A 15,309-nucleotide genomic window follows, 5' to 3' on the forward strand; every position below is an offset into this window, starting at 1 on the left:
ATCAACGTCTTTCTTAGAATAACTGCATCATCTAAATGGCGTCCCAATACATTATTCAGAGGCAATACCCTCACTACATGGTCAGAGTACATGGGCCATCACGTAGTAAAATTGTGTCTCATGTGAGTACATTTTGAGAGTGATGACAAAGGAATTCCCATTTCTCTATTTAAAGATGGGGTTGTCTTCCATTCACTGCTTGAGGATAACTGATTAATCACAACACTCCCTGGAACTCCTAATATGGACAAGCCAGAGACTCCATCATTGATAAGACTATCCCAGCTGATTTCTATATTGCTTCCACCACTCATGAAGCCCCTCCATATACAGACACAATGGCATTCCTGGTCACAGAGATGCACCTCCATATTTGGAAAGAGTGCTTCATTTATAAAGAGGACACATGGTTGAAGCCCCAATAGGTCACTTTTCTATCTCAAGGTAAGACAAAAGAACAAAGCTCTGGACTGAAACAGAAAATGCTTGGAACTATGTGTTATTTTAAAGATACAGTCATTGGATAAAGAATTACGTATTTGACCATATTTAACATACATTCAATATCTCATCGATTTCTCAACAGGACCAGCATACCCTCATTCTTTTCTACAGGGGTTGATAAGGTAAGACATCTTGAAATCACAAAAATGTACTTAAATAATGTTTTATTGATTGGATTCTTTCGTTTGACATCACTGCAATTAATTTGAGTTACTGATAGTTTTTTTTTTAAATTGAAGCTTGAGAGAGACAATATCTAATAGAATTAGGGACAATACACAAACCAAAAGAAAATCAGTATTCACTGATGTTACAGAAGATGCTATACATTGACATTTGAAATTGACATGATAACTATTTAAATTGAAACCATTTAAAATGTCAAAACATTGACATTGTATCAATATGTAGACTACCTAGGACAGAGTGAATAGGTTCATATATAATTGGTCATGTAATTTCCTTTCCCAAGGCACAGTGAACCATGGGTGACGCGCACATGGCACAGTTTGGCACGGCCGCTCCTTTCCTGAGGAAATCAGACAGGGAGCGTCTGGAGGCCCAGACTCGACCCTTTGACATGAAGAAGGAATGCTTTGTGCCCGATGCTGAAGAGGAGTATGTCAAAGCATCCATCACGAGCCGAGAGGGAGACAAAGCCACCGCTCAAACTGAGAGGGGGAAGGTTAGTCAGCTCGGAGAACGTCTTCCTTGTAACTGGTCAACCAGGACATCTAGTGGTAATAGATGACACTCAAACTAAATGATTGTCACTCGTGCATCCTCTTTAAAGAAACTGCAATAAAATGTCAAGAACAGGATCTAAATCTTCAAGACTTTAATCGGCCAACAGCACAAATTAATTTATACTTAACGAGTTGTAAATAAAAAGCTTAGCCATGGCAAGTGCTCTTAACAATGATGTTTTGAATACTTTTGCAGACTGTGACCGTGAAGGAATGTGATGTCCATCCTCAAAATCCGCCAAAGTTTGATAAAATTGAAGACATGGCCATGTTCACCTTCCTCCATGAGCCTGCTGTGCTGTTTAACCTCAAAGAGCGTTATGCAGCATGGATGATCTACGTGAGTATCGAAACACTGACTGTATTTTCTGATACTCCACACTGTGGATTAGAATAACATAGCTGTTGAGTCTTACCCCCAAAAAATGACATCCTTGAAAGACAATGTAACATGAGTTCATCCCCGACAATAGGGTTGAACTTTTTCCTATTTTCTGCAGACCTACTCTGGGTTGTTCTGTGTGACTGTCAACCCCTACAAATGGCTGCCAGTCTACAACCAGGAGGTGGTGGAAGCCTACAGAGGAAAGAAGAGGGCAGAAGCTCCTCCTCACATCTTCTCCATCTCTGACAACGCCTATCAGTACATGCTGACAGGTGAGAAGATGTGCTACCAAAGATAATCATGCTACCAAATTGCTTATTTTTCAACAGTAGTACAAATAAAGTGAGCCTGGTATTATTAATTAGTATTTGACCAGCTCCATATTTTACTTTCAGACAGGGAGAACCAATCCATTCTCATCACGTGAGTTATTTGTTCTCCCCCCCCCACTATAATCTCCCCTCCTTTAGGTATTACTTCTTTTACTGTAACTCCGTTTTTAGCATTGGCTTCAGCCATTAACCATCCCAGTTAATGTATGGATGGAGATGGGATTTGCTGATATATCCATCACATTAACTGTTAATGAATACATTTTGAAATCAGGTGTTTTTGGAGTCAATGAGGGGCAGCCCATGAAGCCTGACCAGGAGAAGGATCTTATACAGAGACGTAGTCCTGGTTGGGTGCTGAGGGAACCTTAATGGTGAACAGTATTGTGCATGTTAGCATTGGTTAAGGCACTTTCGGAAAGCTAAAGTCATGACGTGATGGGCCACAGCTCCTTAGAGCAGTTAGTGCAGTCTAACACTGCTCACGTGGTAGACAGGATGGCTGAGAAAAAGACAGTCTGGCTCGTTTTGCATGTATCTGAAAGATATATTTGGAATGCTCTCTAATCCAATGTTTATAAAGGAGACATTTAATGTTTACTATATACAACAGATTATACTACTGAGGGTCTTTATAAGGAAAGAAACTTTACTCTTTTGACTACACAAACCAATACAGATACCTTGAAGGATGAGCATCAATAGGAGATTTGCAACTCTTTTTGTGATGAAGGGTACAAATACAGTGACTATTAGTGGTACCGATTATATAGAGGATGTACTTGTATATGTCAGGTGTAAACATCAAAACAGCAGATTGTAGCATGAGTACCGTTCAGTAGTTCTGGAAATACTCAATAACTCAACAGGTTTGTTTTGAGCATCCAGATGCATCTCTTTTATTTTGGTGTTAATGCCTGGCATTTTGAATGAGCATTATTTATTTTATTCTTTAACTAACCTTAAATGTATTTGTGTCCTCAGTGGAGAATCCGGTGCTGGGAAAACTGTCAACACCAAGAGAGTCATTCAGTACTTTGCCAGCATTGCAGCTGCAGGAGGGAAGAAAGATACTGGATCTGAGAAAAAGGTTTCCATCAGAAACTCTAATAGAGCACACATCATTTGCTATCTAAAAACCCTGTAGCCTACTTGGAGGATTGCAATCACATTTTGCCATCTTCTATTTGTTTCAGGGGACCCTGGAGGATCAAATCATTCAGGCCAACCCAGCTCTTGAGGCCTTTGGTAACGCCAAGACCATCAGGAATGACAACTCTTCGAGATTCGTGAGTTTCTGATTGGGAAGTTGATCAATGATAAAAATGATAATGATTAAGATTTTGGAGTGTCTATCAGGCATTCTGATTGATGCTGACAAAATAGAACAGAGATAAGTACAATCATATTTGTTCAATCATGTTTGCCCAAAATGCTGATTCATATTGCCCAAATTAATATAGTTGACTGTTACTTTTTAGGGAAAATTCATCAGAATCCATTTTGCAGCAAGTGGAAAGCTGGCTTCTGCTGATATTGAGACATGTAAGGGTGCACATGCTTCAATTAAGTTTCATACCTTTCAGTCTCTGATGGAGAACAGTCCTTAACATTTACATATGTTGCCACACCAGATCTGTTGGAGAAGTCCCGTGTGACTTTCCAGCTCAAGGCTGAGAGAGACTACCACATTTTCTACCAGATCCTGTCCCAAAAAAAGCCAGAATTGCTGGGTAAATTGTGAATACTACAAGGTATAACAACTTAAATAGCAACTTTGTTATAGCATTCAGATGAAAATGGGACCTTTTGGTTTTGTTTTGCAGAGATGCTGCTCATCACCAACAACCCGTACGACTATGGTTTCATATCCCAAGGAGAGACCACTGTACAATCCATCAATGATGCCGAAGAGCTAATAGCCACTGATGTACGTTAAGTTGTTAGAAATGATGTTAGAAACTGATGTTAGAAACTGTTAGAGATGCATTCTTGGTATAATTTACACTGTGTCTTTCACAGGATGCCTTTGATGTGCTGGGGTTCACTCAAGAAGAGAAGAATGGCATCTACAAGATGACTGGTGCCATTATGCACTATGGAAACATGAAGTTCAAGCAGAAGCAGCGTGAGGAACAGGCAGAGGCTGATGGCACAGAGGGTGAGAGATGTTCCTTGATACATTTCAGACTGGACCATGTAATAACTTCCAGAGGCAAGGCAGACTTCACATTTTATTCTCTTTCTCCAGATGCTGACAAAGTTGCATATCTGATGGGCCTCAACTCTGCTGACCTCATTAAGGGTCTCTGTCATCCAAGGGTCAAAGTAGGGAATGAGTGGGTCACCAAGGGACAGAGTGTCCAACAGGTAATCCTGAAAAAAGGAATCAAAAATCTTTCGACTTACTCTTGCCATGACCATTCATAGTTAGTTCTAAATTTCCCTTTAGGGATAAATATGGGTACATGTAATCTAAAAAAGATTCTGTGACATTTGTATATCCTTCAAAGGTGAACTACTCCATCGGTGCACTGTCCAAGTCAGTGTACGAGAAGATGTTCCTCTGGATGGTGGTGAGGATCAACCAATCCCTGGACACCAGGCAGCCACGCCAGTATTTTATTGGTGTGCTGGACATTGCTGGTTTTGAGATTTTTGATGTAAGTTCTAGCAACCTAAATGTCTTATAATATGTTTTGCCTCATAAATATAGTTATTACGTCCGTGGTGATTGTTATACTTAATATGTACTTCCTTTTGCAGTTCAACACCTTTGAACAACTCTGCATCAACTTCACCAATGAGAAACTGCAACAGTTTTTCAACCACCACATGTTTGTGCTGGAGCAGGAAGAGTACAAGAAAGAGGGAATTGAGTGGACATTCATTGACTTTGGTATGGACTTGCAGGCTTGCATTGACCTTATCGAGAAGGTGAGATTTTTGGCGTGTACAAGACAATGTAAACAGTCTGAGTGTGTTTAGTATAAATTAATTGTGTGAACAATTCATCTTTCTATTTCAGCCCATGGGTATCATGTCCATCCTTGAAGAGGAGTGCATGTTTCCCAAGGCCAGTGATGCTACCTTCAAAGCTAAACTTTATGACAACCACCTGGGCAAATCCAACAACTTCCAGAAGCCGAGGATTATCAAGGGGAGACCAGAGGCCCATTTCTCCCTGGTTCACTATGCTGGCACTGTTGATTACAACATCGGAAACTGGCTGGTGAAGAACAAGGATCCTCTTAATGAGACCGTTGTTGGACTTTACCAGAAATCTACTGTCAAGTTGCTTGGGGTCCTTTTTGCCAATTATGCTGGATCAGAAAGTACGTCACAACCACATCATTGCCACATTGTCTGTAAAACTTGACTGCATTTTCATGACATGATATGTTATCCATGACAGGTGACGCTGGAAAGGGCAAGGGAAGTAAGAAAAAGGGTTCCTCATTTCAGACAGTGTCTGCTTTGCACAGGGTGAGTACAACATTATATTTCTAATCTAAAACCACAACATAGGAAGGGACCTACAAAGGGGCAATGGATTGCTATTGTATTGTGAAATATGTTCATTTTAAGTCTAAGACAGAACATTATTGTTACTACAGGAGAACCTCAACAAGCTGATGACCAACTTGAGGTCGACTCACCCTCACTTTGTGCGCTGCATCATCCCCAATGAGACCAAGACTCCTGGGGCCATGGAGAATCCTCTGGTGATGCACCAGTTGCGCTGTAACGGTGTCCTGGAAGGCATCAGGATCTGCAGAAAGGGCTTCCCCAACAGGATCCTCTATGGAGACTTCAAACAGAGGTTTAGATTGCCTTTTGCAATTGCTCTTTTGAAACAAGGAGTTTAAAGATTAGGACTAACAGATGCTTCATGTATGACAGATACCGTATCCTGAATCCTGCTGCTATCCCTGAGGGTCAGTTCATTGACAGCAAAAAAGGAGCAGAGAAACTTCTGGGCTCTCTGGATATAGACCACAGTCAATACAAGTTTGGACACACTAAGGTAAAACAAATTAATTTCAAAATAATAATCTTAAAAGGAATCTTTTAAAGTATGTTAATTTGCTGTTGTTAATATTCTGTCTTGGAAATCTCTTCAAGGTGTTCTTTAAGGCTGGACTCCTGGGGACTCTGGAGGAGATGCGAGACGACCGTTTGTCACTCATCATCACTGGAGTCCAGTCAAGAGCTCGAGGTCTACTTGCAAGAATTGAATTCCAAAAGATTGTCGAGCGCAGGTCAGACAAATGATGAACAAACCTTTGCAACAGATTGACTTACCTAAGGGTGCTATGTTTTATGTCTAAATCATTGAATATACATTTTCACAGGGATGCATTGCTTGTCATCCAATGGAATGTGCGAGCCTTTATGGGGGTCAAGAATTGGCCCTGGATGAAGCTCTTCTTCAAGATTAAGCCTCTGCTGAAATCAGCTGAGTCAGAAAAGGAGATGGCCAACATGAAGGACGAGTTCCTAAAGCTGAAAGAGGCCTATGCAAAGTCAGAGACCCGCAGGAAGGAACTTGAGGAAAAAATGGTCTCTCTTCTCCAAGAGAAGAATGACCTTCAGCTGCAAGTCCAGGCGGTAAGCTTGAACAGGCTTCATTCTTTTCTTTTTCTGATGTTTTTTATGAGTTTAGTATTAAATATTTATAAATTGTTTGGCAGGAGCAAGACAACCTCGGTGATGCTGAGGAGAGATGTGAGGGGCTGATTAAGAACAAGATACAGATGGAGGCCAAAGCCAAAGAGCTGACAGAGAGACTTGAGGATGAGGAGGAGATGAATGCAGAACTCACTGCCAAGAAGAGGAAGCTGGAGGATGAATGTTCTGAGCTGAAGAAGGACATTGATGATCTGGAGCTTACCCTAGCCAAAGTGGAGAAGGAGAAACATGCCACTGAGAACAAGGTCAGATCAATCTTTAATTTGTCGAGTGGTTTTGAAATAAAAAACATATCACCATCTTCTGGTTGCTCAACATCTTTGTTTACAGGTGAAAAATATGACTGAGGAAATGGCTGCTCTGGAAGAAATCATCGCCAAGCTGACTAAGGAGAAGAAAGCTTTGCAGGAAGCTCATCAGCAAACACTGGACGACCTGCAGAGTGAGGAAGACAAAGTCAACACTCTGACCAAGGCCAAGGCTAAGCTGGAGCAACAAGTTGATGATGTGAGTCCCGTCAAGTAAATTTAGTAACATAAAAAACATACTTTCATAGACATCCTATTCTGTTTCTGAGCCACTTTTAATCATCTTCCTCAGCTTGAAGGTTCTCTGGAGCAAGAGAAGAAGGTTCGTATGGACCTTGAGAGAGCCAAGAGAAAGCTAGAGGGGGACTTGAAGTTGACCCAGGAAAGCCTAATGGACCTGGAGAATGATAAACAACAACTTGAAGAACGCCTTAAAAAGTATGTAATCTATATTAAAACATTTCACCAACATTTCAACCCCCAATTGATTTAAATATAATAAATATCCTCCCCCACAGAAAAGACTTTGAAGTCAGTCAGCTCAACAGTAAAATAGAAGATGAGCAAGTAGTCGGAATCCAGCTCCAAAAGAAACTGAAAGAGCTTCAGGTGATTAATCACTTTGAAAACAAAGGGTCTTAAGTGTGTTCAATAGAATGTACATTATTCCAGACAAAATTATGGATATTTCTCTTTAGGCCCGCATTGAAGAGCTGGAAGAGGAGCTTGAGGCAGAGAGAGCTGCCCGAGCCAAGGTGGAGAAGCAGAGGGCAGACCTGGCCCGAGAGCTCGAGGAGATCAGTGAGAGGCTGGAGGAGGCTGGTGGAGCAACGACGACTCAGATTGAGATGAACAAGAAGAGAGAGGCCGAGTTCCAGAAACTCCGCAGAGACCTCGAAGAGGCCACTCTGCAGCATGAGTCCACTGCTGCCACACTGAGGAAGAAACAAGCTGACAGTATGGCTGACCTGGGAGAGCAGATAGATAACCTGCAGAGAGTGAAGCAGAAACTAGAGAAGGAGAAGAGTGAGGTCAGGCTGGAGCTTGATGATGTGGTTTCCAACATGGAACATATTGTTAAGTCTAAGGTATGACCACATTGGTTTTGTACAAAGTTTTTACTGCATAAGGTCTTTCAAAAAATATACTGTGTACTCAATATTTAATTTGTAACATGTCCCTTTTCAGACTAATTTAGAGAAGGCTTGCAGAACTCTGGAGGACCAGATGAGTGAATACAAGTCCAAATATGAAGAGAACCAGCGCAGCATCAATGATTTCAGCATGCAAAAAGCTAGGCTGCAAACAGAAAATGGTACATTTGTTGTCCCTTATCAAAGAAAACAAATGTCATGTGCAGTTTGTTCCTGCCATCAGTCTAAGTAAATGTCACAAATAATTGCTCTAACCTTCCAGGTGAGCTTTCCAGACAGCTAGAGGAGAAAGACTCTCTTGTTTCTCAGTTGACAAGGGGCAAGCTATCTTTCACTCAGCAAATTGAAGACCTCAAAAGACAGCTGGAAGAGGAAACAAAGGTGACAGATAAATACTGACTGAAGTTACTGTATCAGAAGTGCTAAACATATGAATTACCTAAAAGCAGTACATAATAAGCTACATTCATAGATTACATGAATCTGTACATTCATATTGGAAAATTATTGTTTTCCAGGCAAAGAATGCCCTGGCTCACGCAGTGCAGTCTTCCCGCCATGACTCTGACCTGCTGAGGGAGCAGTATGAGGAGGAACAGGAGGCCAAGGCAGAGCTGCAACGCGGCATGTCCAAGGCTAACTCTGAGGTGGCTCAGTGGAGGACCAAGTATGAAACTGATGCCATCCAGAGGACAGAGGAGCTAGAGGAGGCCAAGTAAGACATTTGAATTTGTCACATTGAAATAATGTAAAATATGTAAGAAATCTCCCATTAAAGAGAAATTCTTTTTTTGTTTAGCAGATAAGCTTTTTGTTTGGGTTATGTTTCTTCTAAAATGTAAGACGAACAAAAGGTTTCTCTGTTAGATGAATGTGCAGCTATTAGGTACATTATGGTGTTAATACTCTATGAACAGAACACAGTGTAAATCATTCCAGTCAATAACATCTGATTCTTCCATCCAGGAAGAAGCTGGCTCAGCGTCTACAAGATGCTGAGGAGGCTGTAGAGGCAGTAAATGCCAAATGTTCCTCCCTGGAAAAGACCAAACACAGACTCCAGAATGAGATTGAAGATCTCATGGTGGATGTGGAAAGGTCTAATGCTGCTGCTAATGCCTTGGACAAGAAGCAAAGAAACTTTGATAAAGTAAATTATATTTTCTGGTATCGATCCTAACATGATACATTTTGAAAAGAGAAACAAGGCTTGATCTTTCATGCATAATGTGTTGGACCTACTGACTCTAGGTGCTGTCAGAGTGGAAGCAGAAGTATGAGGAGTCTCAGTGTGAGTTGGAGAGCTCCCAAAAGGAGGCTAGGTCTCTGAGCACTGAGCTCTTCAAGCTGAAGAACTCTTATGAGGAAGCTCTGGATCATCTGGAAACCATGAAAAGGGAGAACAAGAATCTTCAAGGTAGGATTTCTGTTCAGGACTCTACAAATGTGACAGAGGTGGTTTGGAATGTCATTTTTTTGTCGTTTGTTATTCATACCAAGCACATGACAATGCATCATCTTTACATGTCAGAGGAGATATCCGACCTTACTGAGCAACTTGGTGAAGGAGGAAAGAGCATTCATGAACTGGAAAAACTCAGGAAACAGCTGGAACAAGAGAAAAGTGAGATCCAATCAGCTTTGGAGGAAGCTGAGGTAGGAACACTAGATTACGTTTGTCATAGTTACATCTATTTGAATGTATATGGAAACTAAAACATCTCAAACATATCTCCCAGGCTTCTCTTGAACACGAGGAAGGAAAGATTTTAAGAGCCCAGCTTGAGTTTAACCAAGTGAAGGCTGACATTGAGCGCAAGCTGGCTGAAAAGGATGAGGAGATGGAGCAGACCAAGAGAAACCTGCAGAGGACCATTGATACCCTGCAAAGTGCCCTGGAAGCAGAGTGTCGCAGCAGGAATGAGGCCATGAGACTGAAGAAGAAGATGGAGGGAGACCTCAATGAGATGGAGATCCAGCTCAGCCAGTCCAACAGACAGGCAGCTGAGGCCCAGAAGCAGCTCAAGTCCGTTCATGCTCACCTCAAGGTAAATCTGAAAAAAACACCTGAGTCTCATAAGGTGATCAGATGGATAAGACTGAAATGATTGTGTCCTTACCTCACCAATGTGTTCATTTTTGGGTCGTCTAGGATGCTCAAATCCAACTTGATGATTCTCTCCGAGCAAATGATGATCTCAAAGAGAACATGGCCATTGTGGAGAGACGCAACAATTTGATGCAGGCTGAGCTGGAGGAACTGAGGTCAAGCCTTGAGCAGACTGAGAGAGGTCGCAAGCTTGCTGAGCAAGAGCTGCTGGATCTCAGTGAGAGAGTGCAGCTGCTGCACTCACAGGTGTGTAAAAGATGATAAGGCGCCGGCAGCAGTTACAATATTGTTTGATTTATATTTAACTCATATTTATTGCAAACACCTCGATAGAATACCAGCCTGCTGAACCAGAAGAAGAAGCTGGAGACCGATACATCTCAGCTTCAGACCGAGGTGGAAGAGGCGGTGCAGGAGTGCAGAAATGCTGAAGAGAAGGCCAAGAAGGCTATCACGGATGCGGCCATGATGGCCGAGGAGCTGAAGAAGGAGCAGGACACCAGCTCTCACCTTGAGAGGATGAAAAAGAACATGGAGCAGACCATCAAGGACCTGCAGCACCGTCTGGATGAGGCCGAACAGATCGCAATGAAGGGAGGGAAGAAGCAGATGCAGAAGCTGGAGGCCAGGGTGAGTTACTTAGTTACTACCTTCTACATACACCTGGTCACAAATACCATATCCATCCCATCAAATATTAATTTGCAACTCAATGAAATTACTCACAGGTGAGGGAGCTGGAAAATGAAGTGGAGTCTGAACAAAAAAAGAGCACTGAGGCAATCAAGGGAATCCGTAAATATGAGAGACGCATCAAGGAACTCACATACCAGGTGAACCTTTGCACTTCTATTACTTGGACTGGCACAGCCTTGCATGGTGTTTGAGCATTTCGTTTTCTGGAGAGTATTGCTAATTCATGCTGTATTCTATATGTGCTCACAGACTGAGGAAGACCGTAAGAACATGGCCCGCCTGCAGGACCTTGTGGACAAGCTGCAGCTGAAAGTCAAAGCCTATAAGAGAGCTGCAGAGGAGTCTGTAAGTGTCACACAGGACTTCAGACATTCAAGACGTGTCTTTCTTTGTGTGCTCTATTTGAAGTGAAGCATTTTGTGTTGAACAGGAGGAACAGGCTAACAATCATCTGGGCAAGTTCCGGAAGATCCAGCACGAGCTGGACGAAGCTGAGGAGAGAGCTGACATCGCTGAGTCTCAGGTCAACAAGCTGCGTGCCAAGAGCAGGGATGTGGGACCCAAGGTCAGTGGAACTTCTTTTAGGGAATTTTCAGTAAACTTCATTGATGCCCCAGTGTGTTTTCAGTACAATGACACATTTTATTCATCAAGAGTCCTTGCCAAATAAATGAGACCAGAAACATTCTAAAACATCCATTTATTTGTTCATTAGAGAATATCATAACTTACTGCATTCTGCTTATATGAGTTGTAAACTGATGAGTTGATGAAGTGCAATTGATGACTCTTGTGGACAAGCCCATAGGAACAGGCCAACACATTACAATAAACATAAAGGATAGCCTGTATCCCATTGCTGACTTCTTGATCCTAACATAGGAACATTCAGGATGTCTTCTAATACATTTTCTACATATATTTTCTTATAACCCTTTCTTACCAATGACTTGCCTTCCCTGTCTTTGTGTCTTTGCAGAAGGGACATGATGAAGAGTAAAGCACATTTGAGACCTTCTGAGACCTTCTGTGTCTTCTTCTCCTTACCTTTCTCTAAAGAATTCAAGTAACTGTAGAATAAAGTATAATTGCATCAGCTTTCAAGTGTCATTATTCTTTAAATGGTTTATGGTCCTCTAAAGTATATTTAGCAGTCCTTCAATAATTTATCAATTGAATGAGAATAATGAGAAACATAACTATATACTGTATATTTACTAACTGTAAAGATTTAAAAAGTATCCTCCGTTCAGGACATAACTGTGACAAAATGTAAATAAATGTATAAATAAGTCATAAGTAAAATAAATATATGCCTGATGAGGCATGTTAAAAATTATTTAGGATTTTCTTTTTACATTAAACCATCTCACCGTTCTGTTCTTTCTGAGTACTTGTGCAGAGGCTGGTCATCCCTTAATCTGTCTCTCCTTCTCTCCTCTGCTGGGTCATGTTTGGAGCCCTCCCTCAGGTCCTCAGTCACCTTGTGGTCCAGGCCTGAAGGGAGGAACAATGTGGCACCCATGTTAGTCACATCAATGACCATGCATAGTACTGAACAGGACAGTATCTAGGAATTATAATGAATGTAAAAATCTGCTATTTGTTGATGTCAATGAGACAATGAAAAAGAAAATGGGTGACACAGGCCCCTTTTGTAATCCCAAAGAGTAAATTTACTACACCATCAAATCTCAAATATATGAGACATACAGACACATTTTCATGTGAATAAGTCAAAAAACAAACAAAACTTGACCTTAGAAAAAGTAATCTCGAACATGAAAATGGAATCCAGACATGTAAGGCAATGACTCTGACGGGACGTTCTCATGGAATTTCTCGAGAACAAACAGGACTAATAATAGAAGCCTGTTTCAGACCACAGGAGTCAGGTTGCTGCACATGACGGAGAACACAGAGGACAGATCCTGATCAAAGGACAAAAAGCACAGCTGAGAATGGAGCAGCTTTTGATGGAAGGTTCAACCCTCACAACAGATCTAATTAAGGACCATTATCTCAGATGGCACGTATTAGAGGAGAGATGTAATAACATGGAGATGAAACAAGTCCAAAATAGTGAGTGAACGGACATGACATTGTGGTCTGCTCTCAGATGAAGACCTTGAATATAAAAGTAACCTTGAGCTCTCATGACTGTGTGTTATCATTGGCAACATGTTATGGCCCTTCAATTTGTACAAGCAAAATGTCCAGGTGGTGACCACTATGCTGCTGACAGTACATTACATGCTTTAGCCTTCTACCCCACCATCTTTATGATGAGTTTGTGAGTCTCCCATTCATTGTGTATGTTAACATTGTTTTATTCTGTACATTTAAGCATTACAAAAAGAACACACCTGGTGTTATCTCATCTAGATTGAAATTAATAACTAATTTGTACTATAAGCTATCCCTAACCCTATACTGACCCAATCAAGTCTTTTGGAATTAAAACTGTCATTCAAGTAAGTTTTCATGTTGAGGTCAAGGCAAACGTCCTTACCTTGATGTGTTCAAGAGAACAAGAGAACATGTCTGAAGTAGACAGCTGTCCTACAGATCATCTGCCATCATCTGATTAATCTGTTTCAAAAAAAGAGAGAACATGGACTTCACATGGAATTCACACCAACAAATCTTCACAATGTTGGACCAGCTTTTCATTGTGCACAGCCCTGAATGAAACTAATTGGGCTAACAACATTAGCTGTGTATAATTAGCTTTTCTTCCAAACATTAAAAGTGGAGCCGAATCAACAAGCATGACTGCATCAAAAGGACTAACATGGACCTCCAACAATAGTCCCAGTCCCGTTCCCGGTACAGTATCAGTCAGCCAAGATAGGTGCCCTTCAACCGTGCTTATTACAGGAATAATAAACAAAAGCTGACCGTGTCCCCTGTTACTCCCCTCACTTGTTTCTACCCAAAGAGTTTAGTATTCTTCTATTCTATTATGTGCTCATTTTGTATCGTGTAGAATTACGTGTAATTTTTGACCCCACACAAAATTACAGGACCAAGCTACAAATGGAGGAAGTAAATTGACAGGCTTCATGGAGGAACTTCAGTCATTTGCTGGAAGTTCACGGGCATTGGGATCCACCTGTTTTCAGTTGTTCAGATATCTGAGAAGCCTGTAAATTGAGCCAGCAACCCAGCAGGAATGTCACAGGGTTATCTTTAACACCACTGATACCAGCGATAAAAGAAAAGAGAAACTCATGCCATGTCAACAAGACCAGGCTGAGCACAGCCTTTATTGGACAGAGCAACAGAGGGTGACTATGAAAGGTACTGGGACCTTGACTTAGCCTTGATTGTCTATGGCAGCTGTAGCCTTTTATGGTCCCATTGTCCCTCTGACATTCACCCTGCATGACATCCCTTGAGAAACCTTCTGTGAACTTTAGTGTGATTGTTACGTGTCAATCAATCACGTTGTCCAAAAAGATTCAAAAAGCTTCATATCAGGGAAAGATGTGCTGTAACCTGAGTGGCCTAATACAAAACGTTTTATAAAATATTTGAAACTGTTTTTACTATTGTTACTCAGAGTAAAACTGTAGAGCTTGTGATGTGTTGAGACTTGTCAACCTCCGGCCTCGTGGCTACGGCAGAACACCACCCGTGGTATATTCCTCAACAGCCCCACTCGCACTTGTACTATATTGCTTTAATAAAGAACAATTATACATATTATATTTACTATAGGATAGCGAAATGGTAAACTTACATTTTGTTCTTTATTCTTTACAGCGGGTAGTAGCCTCTGACTCCCTGGCAGACCTCCTTCCCTGTTCCATCAAGATCCGCTGCGCTCCACCATGGGGTCTTAGCAGCAGATATGCTGGAGACAAAACAGGGTAAATGTGAGAAACACCCCAGGCCTCTTTCCAGCACACACACACTTATCCAAGCAATATTCCAATGACATACAGAGCATCAAAAGCTTTGTGTGAATGTAACAAAACCACTCTTCAAAAAGGCTAAATCTTCAACCTTATCCGTCAACTACAGCTTCCTGATTTTTGATGAGTAGCCCGTTTAAAGGATCATCTTCGGTGAGAAAGTCTTTCTGTGAAGGTCCTGAGAGAGAACCCAGGAGACCCTTCAGATCCAGCAGCCTCAGCTTAATGTCGGACTGATGGTAAAGAGAAGAGAAACACAAGGAGGGAACTGGCACTATGACCTTTGAACCCCTTACGTAAAAACATATAGCCTAACAATAGCCTTCTCTGAAACCCTAGCCTGCTGGAGTTTCCCACTTAATTGAGGCAAGATATCTCACACTGTTTCTGACCCATACCAGGTGATAAAAGTCATAGACAAGGACTATAACAGCTGGGAATGGAAACATTTCACCAAGAGTT

At 41.5% G+C, this 15,309-nt stretch overlaps 1 protein-coding gene and 1 long non-coding RNA gene across 2 annotated transcripts; one reads left to right on the forward strand and one right to left on the reverse strand.

Annotated features, from left to right (window-relative positions):
- Window positions 1-400: 400 nt before the first annotated feature.
- On the forward strand, window positions 401-12,023 carry LOC124472172 (myosin-7). Its single transcript, XM_047026864.1, has 39 exons — window positions 401-444; window positions 587-626; window positions 977-1,189; window positions 1,447-1,590; window positions 1,751-1,907; window positions 2,031-2,058; window positions 2,952-3,057; window positions 3,164-3,256; window positions 3,449-3,512; window positions 3,602-3,700; window positions 3,794-3,897; window positions 3,990-4,128; window positions 4,219-4,337; window positions 4,481-4,630; window positions 4,734-4,904; window positions 4,996-5,302; window positions 5,383-5,453; window positions 5,585-5,790; window positions 5,871-5,994; window positions 6,093-6,229; window positions 6,323-6,578; window positions 6,662-6,904; window positions 6,990-7,166; window positions 7,260-7,405; window positions 7,486-7,576; window positions 7,666-8,055; window positions 8,156-8,282; window positions 8,384-8,502; window positions 8,640-8,836; window positions 9,088-9,271; window positions 9,373-9,538; window positions 9,653-9,777; window positions 9,861-10,169; window positions 10,274-10,477; window positions 10,565-10,861; window positions 10,960-11,064; window positions 11,177-11,272; window positions 11,358-11,492; window positions 11,907-12,023. The coding sequence occupies exons 3-39, from the start codon at window positions 989-991 to the stop codon at window positions 11,925-11,927; spliced, it is 5,808 nt and encodes a 1,935-aa protein (XP_046882820.1). The 5' UTR covers window positions 401-444; window positions 587-626; window positions 977-988; the 3' UTR covers window positions 11,928-12,023.
- LOC124472175 lies at window positions 11,661-15,094 on the reverse strand. The gene is made up of 5 exons (XR_006956618.1): window positions 14,939-15,094; window positions 14,673-14,786; window positions 13,440-13,519; window positions 12,301-12,424; window positions 11,661-11,997 (listed from the first exon to the last, which is right to left on the reverse strand). It is a non-coding gene; the product is annotated as an uncharacterized LOC124472175 (long non-coding RNA).
- Between the last annotated feature and the right edge of the window lie 215 nt (window positions 15,095-15,309).

Source organism: Hypomesus transpacificus, chromosome 10 (assembly GCF_021917145.1).
Source record: "Hypomesus transpacificus isolate Combined female chromosome 10, fHypTra1, whole genome shotgun sequence".
NCBI lineage: Eukaryota > Metazoa > Chordata > Actinopteri > Osmeriformes > Osmeridae > Hypomesus > Hypomesus transpacificus.

Coding starts and splice junctions, on each gene's coding strand:
- LOC124472172 (XM_047026864.1), top strand. CDS start 989: ATGGGTGACGCGCACATGGCACAGTTTGGCACGGCCGCTCCTTTCCTG. Junction 3,257..3,448: donor ATGACAACTCTTCGAGATTC/GTGAGTTTCTGA, acceptor GTTACTTTTTAG/GGAAAATTCATCAGAATCCA. Junction 8,283..8,383: donor TAGGCTGCAAACAGAAAATG/GTACATTTGTTG, acceptor CTAACCTTCCAG/GTGAGCTTTCCAGACAGCTA.